Source organism: Vombatus ursinus, unplaced genomic scaffold (assembly GCF_900497805.2).
Source record: "Vombatus ursinus unplaced genomic scaffold, bare-nosed wombat genome assembly UNPS02014333.1, whole genome shotgun sequence".
Lineage (NCBI taxonomy): Eukaryota > Metazoa > Chordata > Mammalia > Diprotodontia > Vombatidae > Vombatus > Vombatus ursinus.
This window is the reverse complement of record NW_020954111.1, coordinates 1-14,558: the sequence shown is the minus strand read 5'-3', so window position 1 is coordinate 14,558 and position 14,558 is coordinate 1. Positions and strand designations below refer to the sequence as shown.

Genomic DNA, 14,558 nt, shown 5'->3' with positions numbered 1-14,558 from the left:
TCACTTCTGTAGCATCTCTGGTTGATTTCACCTCTGCAGCAGCATCTGTGGCTGATTTCACCTGTGCAGCATCTCTTGTAGATTTCAACTCTGCAGAATCTCTGGTAGATTTCCCCTCTGCAGCATCTCTGGTTGATTTCACCTCTGCAGCATCTTTTGACTACTCCCCCTTCTCTCCTCTGACACTGTCCCCACCCTCCTACTGGTGCTCATCACCTTACATCTGGACTATGGCAATAGGCTGGGGGCTCCAACTTCTCCCCACTTCAGTCCATCCTCCACAAGACTGACATCCTATCGATCTTCCTAAAGCCCAACTCAGAACACTTCACTCTCTTGCTCTGACTGCCCATTGCCTCTGTGATCAAATTCTTCACAACTGGGCTTTGGACTCCTTTCTTGGGTTATCACACATTCTCCTTCACACACTCTACACTTCCTCTCCTGCACAAATAACCTTCCAGTTTCCTGCTTTCGCACAGCTGCTTCCTCATGCCAGAATGCTCACCTCCTCATCTTCACCTCTTAGATTCTGAATTTACTTTAAAGCTCAGTGCACGTCGGGTTCTACACAAGGCCCTTCCTGACTCCCCCACTTGCTAGGGCCCCTGCCCCCAATTCTTTTACCAGTACCTTGTATATTCACATCTCTGGGCCATGGGTTTTTCCCCCCAATAAAATATAAGGTCCTTGACGACAGGAACCATCCCAGTTTTGTCTTTCTATCTCCAGTCCCTAGCAGAGTGCCTGGCATACAGGAGGAGTTTAGGCAGGTTTTTTTTTTAATTAAAAGGTTAGCAAGAGGAGGAATATTTGAGGATAAAGTCACATTTTTTTTTTTTTTGGCAAGGCAATCGGGGCTAAGTGACTTGCCCAGGGTCACATAGCTACTAAATGTCAAATGCCTAAGGCTGGATTTGAACTCAGATTCTCCTGACTCCAGGACTGGTGCTCCGCCCCTAGGAATATTTGAGAAGAGAGGAAACAAGCCCAGCTAGGGGTGATGGGGCTGGCAGGCAGGCTCCTTATACCTGATTGAGCCCTGATGGAAGAGAAGTTTTACAACAGGTAGGGGGGAAGTGGGAGAGGCCTGAGGCCATGAGAGTAGGAAAGGGCACCTGAGGCAGCAGCACCTGGGCCAGTCAGGAAAGGCTCTTGTGTAGGACCCAGCATGTGCATTGGGCTTTGAAGGAAATTGGGGATCTAAGAGGCAGACATGAGGGGGACCCACATTCTAGGAATTCAAGGTGGCATATGAAAGGGAGAGAGGTGGTCATTATTCAATACATTACATTTATTACAACAATCGGAGTAATAGCTTAGACTTATGTGGGACATTAAAATTTATGAAATGCTTTATATCCACTGCCTGAGTCCAGCTGAAACCCAATTTATAAATCAGCAAGGATCTGAGTCCTCCTATTAACATGGTCCCTTGGCTTGACTGCTCATGCTATATAGCAATGAGACATGAGAAACAGAGCTGAGGTCCCCAAACCAGCCTTTTAAAATCATCTCAGGACAAAAAGCTGAGAATAGTGACCAGCAGCCTTACTGGCTCATCCCCAGGAAAAAGAATCCTGGAATACGGGACATTCACCTTGTCTCTCCCATTTCGGCAGAGACACGATCACAGATTTCCCCTCCGGAGCTTCCCTGCCAACCAGGGCACAGCTTTTTACAGGAAGTTGCCATTAAGACGGAATGCTTAATTGTTCGTTAAAATGGGGCATGGGGGTAGACTCGGGGAAGGCAGGGAAGGAGGCTACAACAGCTGACATCTTTGTAGAACCCACCCATGTCATCTCACTGGAGCCTCAGAACAGCCCTAAGAGGTAGGTGTTAACATTATCCCCCTTTTCCAGATGAGGCTCAGAGAGGGACTGACTTGGCCAAGGTCACACAGCCATTAAATGTCAGAGGCTGGAGTTCAGCCCAGGTTTCTCCTGGCTATGGCCTTTCCATTACCCCAGGCCATCCCTGGCTTATTCTGCAGCCAAAAGGCAAGAATTTAATTATTAAAGAAGATCACAGGTATTCCAGGATGTCATGAATGGTATTGATTAGCACTGTGGTATTTGGGAGACTGGAGCTTTGGACTGAGAGTTAGGACAGGTGGGTTTGAATTGCACCTCTAAGCTTTACTGTCTGGGGGAATATGGGGAAGCCATCTCATCTCTCTAAGCCTCAGTTTGCTCAGATGTAAATGAGGGGATAGGACTGAAGTCCCTCTAACATCTTTTTCGGGTTTAAAAAAAATTGATAACGGAACAAGCATTTATTAAGTATCTACTACATGCCAGGCATTGTGCTGAGTACTTTACAAACATAATCTCATTTGATTTTTACAACAACCCTGTAGGATAGATGCTATTACCTCCATTTTTACAGTTAAGGAAACTAAGTGACATGGTCATAGGGTCTGAAACCTGAAATTCAGGTCTTCTTGACTCCATAGCCAGCACTCTATCGACTGCCCCACCTCACCTCCTCTATAGCTTTACTTAAATCAATAAAGAGAGAAAGAGCCAATCAACCATTAGGTCAATGCAAATGAAAGCATCAGAAAGCCCACAGAATTTTAAAACCCAATTAAACACTGCAATAGAAATACTGAAAGTCAAAGAAGAAATTAATAATAAGAGCAAAAAGCCTAAATTAATAAGTGAAACCAAGAACTATTTTTTAAAATAAAAGTTGAGAAATCATTAGCTAATTTGATCTCAGAAAAGAAAGAAGAGAACCAAATGATCAGAAACAAAACTGAAAAAGCTGAATTCACAACTAACAAAGAAGAAATAAATAAAATTGTTAGAACTTATTTCACCAGATTTTATGCCAACAAAATTGACAATTTAACTGATGGATAAACATTTACTGAAATATAAAAGCCCAGATGAACCGATCAGGAAATAGAGGACTTAACCCAATCTTACAGAAAATGAAACACTCCATAAGTTTACTCTCAAAGGGAAAAAAACATGCATTATAATTTAAAGAACATTATGTTATAAACACATATAAATAAATATGTTATAAACACAATATAAATATACATACTAAAGAACATTAATATATAAACTATTGGCAAAAAGAGGAAAAGGAGTATTACCAAATTCCTACTATGATAGAAATATGGGTGTGATTCCATAATGAAGATGATGCTACAAACTCCTATTTCCACAGCACCCTAAAGCTTACAGAGGGCTTTCCTCCAGGTCCCAGCTCTGCCACCTTTTAGCTATCTGATTTTCGGCAAGCCATGCTGGCCTCAGTTTCCTCATTTGTAAAAAGGAGTGTGTCCTAAATGACCTCCAAGGTTCCTTCAAGTTCTAAGGCACTATGAGCCTCTGCATCAGCTTTTAACAAATACAAATTCCATTTTGGAAATGACCTCTGGGGCTCCGTGTCTGTCCTGGCATTATTTTTGTAAAAGAGCTGATGGGGCAGGAACGTCCCCCACACCTGATGCCAACAGCCCAGTGGCTGAGGGTTCTGAGCCTCGGGACATACCTGCAGTGAACAGTGATGGGCCCTGTGTGGGAAGGATTCAGGGTTTTCACTTTTTTCAGAAACTTCAGCATCCCAATGGGGGTGAAGGGCACCCCGAAGTCGGGCCAGCTGGTGAAGTGGAGCTGGGTCACCAGCCGTGGGGCTTTGCAGCCATCATGGAGTTGCTGAGAAGACATGGAAACCGAGGGTGAGCCTGGCAGGTGGCAGCAGCGACCCTGGCACTCGCAGGCAGCTGGAAATTCTGCCTGCTTCCCCTTAGTGCTGCCCCCAAGGGAATCCCTATCTCACTCAAAGCACTCCAGGCAGGAAGATACAGGTTCAGCTCCCATGGACACTTATTAGGTGTGTGTCCAGGGTTCAAAGTCCCTTGATTTGTTTGAGCCTCAGGTTTCTCATCTGTAAAATGGGAATAATAACACCTTTGGTGCCCACCCCACAGGATTGTTGCAACACTCAATTAAAATGATGCAATTAAAGCACTTGGCCAACTGTACAGCACCCCGTAAGTAACAGCTATCATCACGATCCCTAGTGCCTGGTACACACAAGGCACTGAAGAAACACTCGTTGACTCAATGATTGATTATGCCTGGATCAAATTTCCCACTGGATGCGGGAATCAAGAGGGTGGCCTGTCACATCTGTTCCTTGTGCTAGCATCCTGAGTTTGGAGCCAAAAGAGCCCTCAGCAGATGCCCTCTTTTCTAGATGAGGAAACTGAGGCCCAGGGACACTTGGCAAGAATGGCCAGAGACATTTTGCTCCTAGAAAAGCCCTCAGGCTCACTTGTTCCTGTTCTGAGCAATGCTGAAGAGCCTGGTGACCTGGATTCCCCAGCAATGACGGGCCAGAAGAAGCAGGGAGAGAACTTGGTAGGGAGGGAGGCAGGAGACAGAAGGAGAAGGAAAAGCAGACACAAGAACAGGACAGGCTTCGGCCTCTGATGATTCACTCTGAGGGTGAGAGTTTGTCCTAAACAGCCCCAGATCCTAGGTTTTGATGGAGGAAATTCTTGGCGTTGATGCTTCCTTCCATCCCAGAGCCAGCCCAGGAGAGGCCCAGCTGCAGACGGCACTCACCGACTGTATACAAAACTTCCGAATGGTGTAGTCCACCAGGACGATGCAGTCTTCCACAGAGACCCGGATGTTTCCATACATCCAGCATCCCTGGTCCGGCCAGTACTGATGGCATTTCTCCTAGAAGAATGAGAGAGGAGAGGTTAGCAGATTGGTGGCTCGTGCCTGCACACACACACACACTCACAAGCATACTCAGACACACACATACATACACATTTCTGCAGAGGCATCAACAGAGAGAAATCTCATTGAAGTCTTTCTGAAATGTGAGAGCTGGGAACTTGAGAACATTAATACTCACGGTGAGGAATTTCTCAACCAAAAGAAGGACTTGTACCAGTCTACTTGCCTGATGGTTGTAGAATTTAAACCTGCTTGGAAATGGCCTGGTTCAGCCTTCTCATTTCAGAGGAGGAGGCTGAGGGGAAGAGAGGGGAAATAATCTGGCCAAGACCATACTCAGTTCTCTCCCTGATGCCCTCCTACCCAAGCAAGTGCCAAGTATTGCTGATTGTGCCTCAACATCTCTGGTGTCGGGCACTTTATCTCCCCTCAGCACAGGGGCCACCTCCTACAATCACCCTGATTCCTCCCTCCTCAGTCATGGTATAAGTTGAGCATCCCCTTGGTAAGAGATTCTGACTTTATATGCCCACATCCCAGCTCAAGGCCTTGCACACAGTCGGTGCTTTAAAAAATAACTGCTGAAGGGGGCAGCTAGGTGGCACAGTGAATACAGCTCCGGCCTTGGAGTCAGGAGGGCCTGAGTTCAAATTTGGCTTCAGACACTTGACACTTACTGGCTGTGTGACCCTGGGCAAGTCACTTAACCCCACCTGCCTCACCAAAAAAGAAAAAAAAAGCCAAACAAATACACACACACACACACACACACAAACTGCTGGAGATTGAAGCATAATTTTTTTCACTTTATTTCTTCTTGTGCGTATGTTTTCTTTTGCAATATTGCTAATATGGAAATACTTTCTGTGTCGCTTCACATGTATAATTGATAACATACTGCTTGCCTTCTCAAAGGGTGGGGAAGGGAGGGAATTTGGAACTCAAAATTTTAAAAAAATCAATGTTAAAATTTTTTTAATGTAATGGGGAAATAATTATTGAAATAAAAATGTATTTTAAAAACAACTGCTGGATTGAAGGAAATGCTAGTGAATTGTCGAAGCAGCAGGTGGGGACCCCAGTCTAGACGGGGGGCCTGCAGCCTCTCCCAAGCAGAAGGGGTGTCATCTGAGTCTCGCAGCGGTGGTTTTTCTAGCACGTATCACTTATTAAATGGCCCCTTTTTGAGGCACAGATATGATCTGTATTTCAAGTGAGGTATAAAACCAAGAAGCACCAGCAGTCACAGGGAGCTTTGCCCAGGACGCGGCATCGACACCTTCCTAACCTGGCTGCCTCTTGTCCTTCCCTCCCTTCTGATCTGTCAGTCCCCCCTCTCCACCAGACTCCACAAGTCAGTGACTCTGGCCTTCTGGCTGCTCCCCCTCGCACACACAGCTCCATCTTCCGACTCTGCGTCTCACACAAAAAATATCTTTCTTTCACTTTCCTGGGCTGTGAGACCCAAGCCGACCAGTCACTGGCTGGTCACACCAGCTGCATCTGTGTGCACAGGATGGGACAAATGACGACAGCTGAGTCGCTTTCCACGGATGTGAGGCGTCTCCTTTGGTGCTCGGATTCTGGGCCTACTCTGAGTCCAGGAGCCTGGGTCCCAAGGATGGGCTCTTGACATGGCGGCCCTGTCTAAGACTGTGGGTCTGGCTTCTCACTCGTCCTAGCAACCCAACCAGAGAAGGCGATCACAGAAGACCAGCCGTCTCTCCTTGGCCTGGGCTCTGACCACACACACACACACGTCACAGTCATCACAGGCACGTTCCTGGGGGTCTTGCTGGCTCTTTCTATTGAATCAAGGTGCCCTCCCCCACCTCAGTTTGGTTTTTGGAAAGCAGAATGGATATTGAAAAAGGGCGGGAAGGATCCAATGGGAGAAGCCAGTCCCACAGGCCTGGGAAGGTCCTGAGAATAAAATTCCAAAGACCCCAGAAGAAATGACTCCAGTGCAGCCATGAAAGAGGGAGCTGAAAGAAGAGGCCAACATGGCCCCACGGGGAGCTCATCTCCCTGTAAAATAACCCTTTGGAGAAGGTGGAATAATGGTGGCTGGCATTAACATGGCACCCGAAGGAGTTCATAGCACTTCACGGACACAAGCTGTGATGTAAGTCCTGCGGGTACGACTAGACCCATTTTATAGAAGAGGAAATGGAGGCTAAGGAACTTGCCCAGGGTCACACTGCCGGACTGGAGCCCTGCCCTGGCCTTCATCCTGACACCAAGCCCAGCATTCTTTCCATGCCACAGCCACCCACACCCCACCTGTTATTCTACAGGGAACAAGGACCAGTAACTGAGCACAGATAAACAAGAAAGCGTGGCCTGGGGGAGCCCAGAATGACCTGGGATTGGTTGGAAACAGCACCAACAATCACGAAAGGGTCGGGTTTTTAAGCTCTCCTGGGGGGGCAGGAGAGCCAAAGGTGGCCAGGACCCTCGCCTGCATGGATGGTGGGATGATAGCAGACATCTGGAAGAATAGAAGACTATTTGCTAACAATATTTATACAGCACCTTGTATATATGTGCTAGCATATATTACGTCATTTATATCTTGGGGCCTCCCCTCTCTCAGTCATCTCCCGTTCACCGTTTCTCTCTTCTTTGCACACAGGTGTCTGCATGCTCTCCCCCACGAGGCTTCGGGGGCAGCCACAGCACACAAAGCACTGGGCCTGGGCTCAGAAAGACACGAGTTCAATATCTGTCATATATATATGTATTATAGTAGCCCATATTTATGTAGCACTACGTGCCAGGCACTGTGAAGCAATTCTCCATTATTGTCTTATCTGCTCCTCACAACAACCCTGGGAGATAAGGGCTATTATCACTCCCATTTTACAGACGAGGAAACCGAGACAGACAGAGGTTAAGGGATTTGCCCAGGGTCACACAGCTAGTAAGTACCTGAGGCTGGATTTGAACTTAGGTCTTCCTGAGTACAGGCCCAGCACTCTCTCCACTGCACCACCCAGCTGCCTCTTAACATGGAGCCGGGGTAACAGACAAAGCGTGAAACAGTCTCTACGCAAAAGGCGCTGACATTCCAACAGGGAAGACCACAAGCATACCTGCATCCATAGTGATACTGAACAAAAACAAAATAAATAGAAGGATGGCAGGGAGGATGCACAAAGAGGCTGAAAATACAGGCGGAGTCCAAGTGGTAGAAGGCTTTAAAGAGCAGACGAACTTCTACCTGGTCCAAGAGGCAACCAAGAGGTATGGTGTGTGTGCATGTATGGATGTGCACATGCGTGTGTGTATGTATATTGAGTGATTGTGTGTCTATATGTCTGTGTATGTGTGCACATGTGTAGAGCGTGTCTGTGTGTGTGTGTCCGTGTGTGTGTGCATGTGTGTGTGTATGTATGTGTGTATATGGCAGAGCCAGAGACAGAGACAGAGAGACACCTGCATTCATCCCCACGGCTAGGACAGGCTCCATTACACCCTCCTCCAGGCTCCTCTGGAAGAGACCTCAGACACTATTCAGTGCAACCTCCTTATTTTACAAATGAGGACACTGAGGCCAAGGGACATCACATGACTTGTCCAAGGACACACGTGTAGTACATGACCAAGCTGGATGCTCTAACTTCTGTGGTTTGGCCAGCAAAGAATCACACAACCTCCCTGACCCTCCTACAGCTCTGTGAGCACCTCAGCACAGACTAGGGGACGAGGCTAGGGGACAAGGCCTTGTTCCTCCTACCTGGGAGGCATTTTGGATTAAAGAAATGAAGACCATTGGACAGTCATGATTTTTCAGGAAATGCAACCTGGAGGGTGAGGGGGTGTCTTGGGGGAGCGCTAAGCCCAGGTGCCTAAGAATCTCATTTCACCAAGGTGCCTCCTGTTTTTTGACTGAAGGGGCGGGATTTCACAACCGTGGTCCTGGTGGGTGGAGAGCTGAGAGCCCCAAAAAAGCCTCTTCAAATCAGGAAACAGGAACCCGATTGAGGAAGGAGTTGGTTAGAAATGATTAATCTCAGTTAGAGAGAGAGGGCAGGGAAGGGTGAGTCAGGGCGTGGGCTGGGACAAAGCGCCCCGGAGGCACTCGGGAGGAGGGAAGGTGTCCGAAGGGCCCCCCCCCACCCCGGGCTTCCTCATTTTCCCCCCAAGCATGGGATGAAGCTGCCCCTGGTCCCATCAGAGGCTCCAAATCAGAAGCTTCTTTCTCTGGAGTGGTAAGGGGGCTCCAGTTCATCAGTGTTTCTGGTCATCTGAGAGTTCTCAGGGGCAGCTCATTGAGGAGGGACCTTAGAAAAGCCCACTTATGAAATGAGCGGTTGGCGAGCGGCCTTGGGTGCTCCAAGCTCTAACTCTGGGCTCTTTTCTAAGCCTCCTTTCCGGCGGATGCAGCTGGGAATGGCCGGCCAATCCCCTCGGCTCTGGGGCCTTCCCTCTGCTCATCCGATGGATCCTTCCTCTGCCTTGTTTGGGCCTAGTTGCTGGCCTGTTGTCTTCCCTACTAGACTGGCAGCTCCTTGAGGGCAGGGACAGGCTTTCACCTTTCTTTGCATGCTAAATTGCCTAGCACATAGTAGGCACTTAGTATATGTTAATAACTGACTATGTGCTTCACAAGTGTATTGAGACGTAAGCTTCTTAAGGGCAGGCACTGACTGACTGAAGAAACATTTATCAAGGCTCAGGACTGGGGATATAAGAAGAAAAGAAAAGACAGCCCCTGTCCTCCAGAAGCTTGGAGTCTAACAGGGGGACACCGCACCCACAAGTTGGGGGGTGCTGCCAGATCCCAGGAGAGCGGATGGAGCGCCAGGTGCTCCCCATGGGCCTTCCTGCTGCTCTGATCCCCACTGGGCAAGGCGCTGGCATTGAGGACTCGGGACAGGGGGGAGAGTCATCAGTGGGGGGCTGGGGTTGCCAAGGGCTGCCAGTACAGCTGAGAAGGAATGGCCCCGGCGCCTGTGGGCCAGCCTCTGTACTGAGCAGTGCAGGAGGGAATTAAGAAGCCACCTTCAAGAAAGTCTGTCTTAGGCTCAGGGTCACTAGGCCTTGAAACCAAGGAAGGAAATCACTGAAACCCACCTTCTGCTGCGCCTTCCCAGTCCTCCTCCATCTTGGGGTCTTCCCTCTCTCACTTATCTCCAATTCACTGTTTTTCTCTTCTTTGCACACAGGCGTCTGCATGTCCTCTCCCCCATGAGGCTATATGCAGGAGGCTTCAGGGGCGGCCACAGCACATAAAGGGCTGGGCCTGGGGTCAGAAAGACACGAGGTCATATCCAGCCTCAGACACTCCCTAGCTCTGTGACCTTGGGCAAGTCACCTAACCTCTGTCTGCCTCAGTTTCCTCAATCCTTAAATGGGCTTAATAATAAATAGCACGTATTTTGCAGGATCGTGGTAAGGATCAGCTGAGATAATATTGGTAAATGCTTAGCCTGACCCAGAGTCCAGGCTTAATAAATGCTCTTTTGTTTCCTTCCTTCAGGGCAGGATTGTTTACTTTTTGCCTTTCTTTGTATCGCCTGGGCTTAACACAGTTAAGCCTGGCACATAGTGGACGCTTAATCATACTTGCTAGTTGACTGACTGATGTCTCCCCTAAAAGAAGCCAGGCAGAGATCATCGGCTCAGCATGGAACAGAGCCCTGGGGCTGATATCAGAAGACCTGGATTTGGAATCTGGCTCTTCTGCTCCCCGGGTGACCGGAGGCCAGGCCCTTTTCCTTTCTGGGCCTCAGTTTCCTTCTCTATAAAATGAGGGCCTTGAGCTCCCCCCCTCCCACACACCCAGGTCCCTTCTGGCCCAAAGTCATGGGATGCTGGGACCCCTCACCTGCCTCTTTCCCCTGGTGCAACATCTCCTGACCACTCCCCCTTCTTTCCTCTGCCACTGTCCCCCTCTTTGTGAGGGTCATCTCTGTGGAGTCTCTGAGCCCAAGACCTGGGCTGGAGGTGGAGACGTTCTTTTCAAGTGTACTGGAGCCCTCTATCAGCCCTTTATCAACCTGCCCCTTGAGTCTGGTTAAAAAGAGCTTCGTCCTTCTCACTCTTGCCACAAGGGCCCCTTCCCTTTCCCCGCCTCCATCATCAGGCCCACTTCTTGCCCACATTCTTCAGAGTTAGCACTTTGCATGGCTCCCACTTCCTGGGTGACTCCAATTGGAAAAAACCACTCAAGTCAGATGAGGCATTGCAAGACTTTTCAATTATAAATAGCACAAGGCTGTCCACAGAATAAGATGGAAAATCAACGATCTGCCTCAGTCATCAGAGGTTTGACTTGGAGATGAAAATGCTGCAAGCCCCTGAACCTCTGGGCCACTGTGGTGGGGAGGGAGGAAGGCAGGAAAAGGAAGTGGTTAGAGCAGGCATCCCAAGGCCGCGGGGGCGGCCCTTTGTAAGATGTGAGACAACCCCCTTACCTCTTTTCTTTCTTTCAAGTTGGTCAGCATGACAATGGTTGCCGACTTCTGCTCCCAGACCATCCTCCAGAAGTCATTGACCGTCTCCTGTTTGGGGCCTGCAGATGAGAGAGAGGGCCACAGTCAAATGGCCGGCCACAGGACCTGGCCCCCAGGCAGCCTGAGGCCGTCCGCCAGATATGTGCTCACCACCAGCTCTAAGGAGCAGAGGGAGAGAGCTCTCTTCTGCCAAGCTGGACGACACAGATCCAACGTGTCAGGGCAGGCAGGGCAACTGGCATTTACTAAACCATGACTATGTGGTGGGCACTACGTTCATGGATTTCAGTCCATTCATTGACTGAAGCACTTGGCTGGTTAGTTGGACAAATGGACCCTGGGAGAGGACCAAGCCCCCTCTGACAAAGCCTTGGTCATCTGGGAGTGAGGTCAGGGAGAAAGGGTCCTAGCATGAGGATGGGGTGCTGGCTCTGGCTCCATGCCTCGACAGCTGTGAGACCAAAGGCAAATCACGTCGCCTTCTATCGCCCCGTGGCAAATGGAGACAGCAGAAGTCATCTCCCATACCAGGAGGGCAGAGTGAGCCAACGGGCAGGAAGGTTCTCGATCACACAAAGAATCACTATCTTCAGGCTGAACCAATAGTAGTAGATGAACTAGGCGTGGGCACCATGGATGCGGTCCCTTCCTGTCCGTTGGGCACCATGCCTGTCTGGGGATGGCAAGATGGCCAGCACCAAGGAGTATCGGAAAGGGGATAAACAGGGCCAAGCTGCCTCTGACGCCACAGAACCTTTAGAAGCTAAATCAAGAATGCTATCACTTTGATCGGTGTGACAGTCCATGAAAGGCCTTGGAGAAGGTATTCAGTGACTACATACATGTGTATATACACACACAGTTGGTATAGAATCACAGAAATTTCCTACACGGAATGCACACACACACACACACACACACACAGAGGTTTAGCACGAGGTTGGAGAGGGTCTTATAGATGTAGGAAGCTGAGACTCAGAGAGATTGATTGATTTTCTCAGAATCACACAGGTAGTAAATGGGGGAGTCAGGATTAGAACTCAGATTCTTGGACTACAAATCCAGCCCTTTCCCGAGATTATGCATTTTTAATGGAGACTACACAGGGGATTGAAGCTGCTGGGGGTAGGAAGAACTGGGTCTTGCCTCTGACCCATATTGGGTGTGGCTGGGTGGGGTGGGGGCTCTTTTACTCTTGGGGCACCAAGTCGACTTATTCTTAAGATTCTAAATTAGAGATGAGCTGCCAACCTGAATTGGTGGAGGGAGCTGCCACGCTAGGAATTCCCCACGCCAGTGTACTCACAGGTGTGGACAGAAAGAGACACCTACATTATACATGCCAATACACCCCACCTACCCACGCCTGCACACACCACAGCCTGCATGCGAAGCCTACAAAGGCTGCCCAGTGTGTTTTGTGGAGTGAGTGCTACAAACAGGACACCTACTTTATTGATGGAGGCAGAAACCTGGGGAGGCGGCAGCCTGCTCTGACCAGGCCGGGCCCTGAGGGCCTGCCTACACATGTGGAGCCCACCTGTGTGGCGGAGGATAGAGTTTCCCTGCAGGTTAACACAAAACCTCAGTGCTACTGCTGCTTTCAATCATCTCCCACACGAATGAGAAGGAAACAAAGGGGCAGAAATGAACTGGGTGAAACACTTTACCTTGAGCAGCGATGAATTTGTTCTTCTCTTTGTAACCCTGCAAAAGGAAGATGGTATTTGTGATTCCCTGCGGTGGTTTCAGTGACCGTCAGGGAGGGCTCAGGATAGGCCCTGGCCTCATGATGTCATTAGTCTACGGAGCTCCTGGGTGAAAACAATCCTCTCTCTCAGTGCGGGTCCCAGTCTTCTCTGCTGTTTATTGTTATCCCAGAGACCTGCTTGGGGCTAAATGACTTGACCCAGGAGAAACCATCTGAACCCAGGTGTCTTCCTGACTCTGAAGCTAAGTCTCTACCCGCTGAGACACACTGCCAGTCATGATTTACCTAAAACCAGGTATTTTAGTAGCATTGGTTGAGGAGAAAACCCTTGGCTTACGTCTATGTACGAAGCATTAATGTAGTCTGAGCATGGGATTCCATCCACTTGGCTGAGAATCACCCTGGAGTGGTCATCTGGAAGGAAAGAAAGGGGGTGTCAGCAGAAGAGTGCCCCCCAAGCCACATCGAGCTGGTGTCTGTCCTGCTGCCTCAAGGAACAGCCTGCAGCCCCATTGGAAGACCCATTCGAGGGGCAGCTAGGTGGTCCAATGGATAGCGCACCGGCCCTGGATTCAGGAGGACCTGAGTTCAAATGCGGCCTCAGACATATAACACTTACTAGCCATGTGACCCTGGGCAAGTCATTTAACCCCATTGCTTAACCAAACAAAAAAAAAAAAAAAAAAAGGAAGACTCAATCGAGCAGACTGGGCCCATCCAGCCATCTCCCTAAAGATGCTTCTCCGTTTCTAGGTGCTGGGCTAGGGTGTCTGAGTCAGGGATTGCTCTGGACTCTTAAAGTCCAGAAAATGAAACATTCCCTGGGGGCCACAGAACACTGGAAGGTTCAGGAGATCTAAGATGAATGGTTTTTTCCTCCAAATTAACCCTGAACCAATGAGAGCCTCTCATCCTCAACTCTAGAGCCCCAAGACGTGGGCTCTGGGTGGGCAAAACTTTGGATCTCTCCTTTGTCCCCATTCCATTCCACTTCTAAATTATACTGACAGGTGAATGCACTCATGCGGGTCTCCCCTTTGACTCTAAACTCCATGAGGGCAGCCCCTCATTCGCCCAGAGCCTCACACTCAGTGAGGGTTGGCTTGAAATGCATCAGGCAGCTTATGAGGCCTGAAGGAAGTGGGGAAGGCCAGCACATTAATACTCAGAAAGATTTCTCTTGTTGACCCAATGGTTTGAACTTGGCAGGCCTTCCCGGGTCCATCCAGGTCAGCCTGTGCCTAAGCCCGGATGCCTCAGCAAGCCTCTGGATGAAGCGGTGAAGGCTTCTAGGATGACAGCTTTGCAATCTGGACTTGGAAACGCCCTAGGGGGACGTGGCGGGGCTAGCAGATTCAGCTCCAGCCTTTGACTCGGGGGCCTCGATCCCTGGGAGTGACGCTTCCCAGAAGCCCCCCCCTTCCCTCCCTCCTGCCCCCATGCTCTGAGAAGACCTGCAGGCACCTGGGAGCTAGAGGGAGGGCAGGACCAGGAGAAGGGAGGCGTGTGGCTGGACCCAAGATGCTGGCGACATTTCTCTTTCCCCTTTTCCTTTCTCCACAGCTCTGGTGACCGTGGACAGCAAGGGCCTGGCTGTGGGAAGAAGCTGCCTTCCCAGAGGCCCGGGAAGGGCCACCTTCTTGACCCCTAACGATGTTTGGTATCTGT

General features: G+C 49.5%; 1 protein-coding gene across 1 annotated transcript in view; it reads right to left on the bottom strand.

The window, feature by feature from the left end:
* LOC114042253 (receptor-type tyrosine-protein phosphatase epsilon-like) overlaps positions 1-13,317 on the bottom strand; it is a 23,225-nt gene extending 9,908 nt beyond the window's left edge. Inside the window, exons 1-5 of the mRNA XM_027860911.1 lie at positions 13,228-13,317; positions 12,850-12,886; positions 11,141-11,238; positions 4,593-4,712; positions 3,514-3,677 (exon numbers count right to left, since the gene is read on the bottom strand). Coding sequence (XP_027716712.1) covers positions 3,514-3,677; positions 4,593-4,712; positions 11,141-11,203 — 347 coding nt within the window. The 5' untranslated portion in view covers positions 11,204-11,238; positions 12,850-12,886; positions 13,228-13,317. The remainder of the gene's footprint in view (positions 1-3,513; positions 3,678-4,592; positions 4,713-11,140; positions 11,239-12,849; positions 12,887-13,227) is intronic.
* Between the last annotated feature and the right edge of the window lie 1,241 nt (positions 13,318-14,558).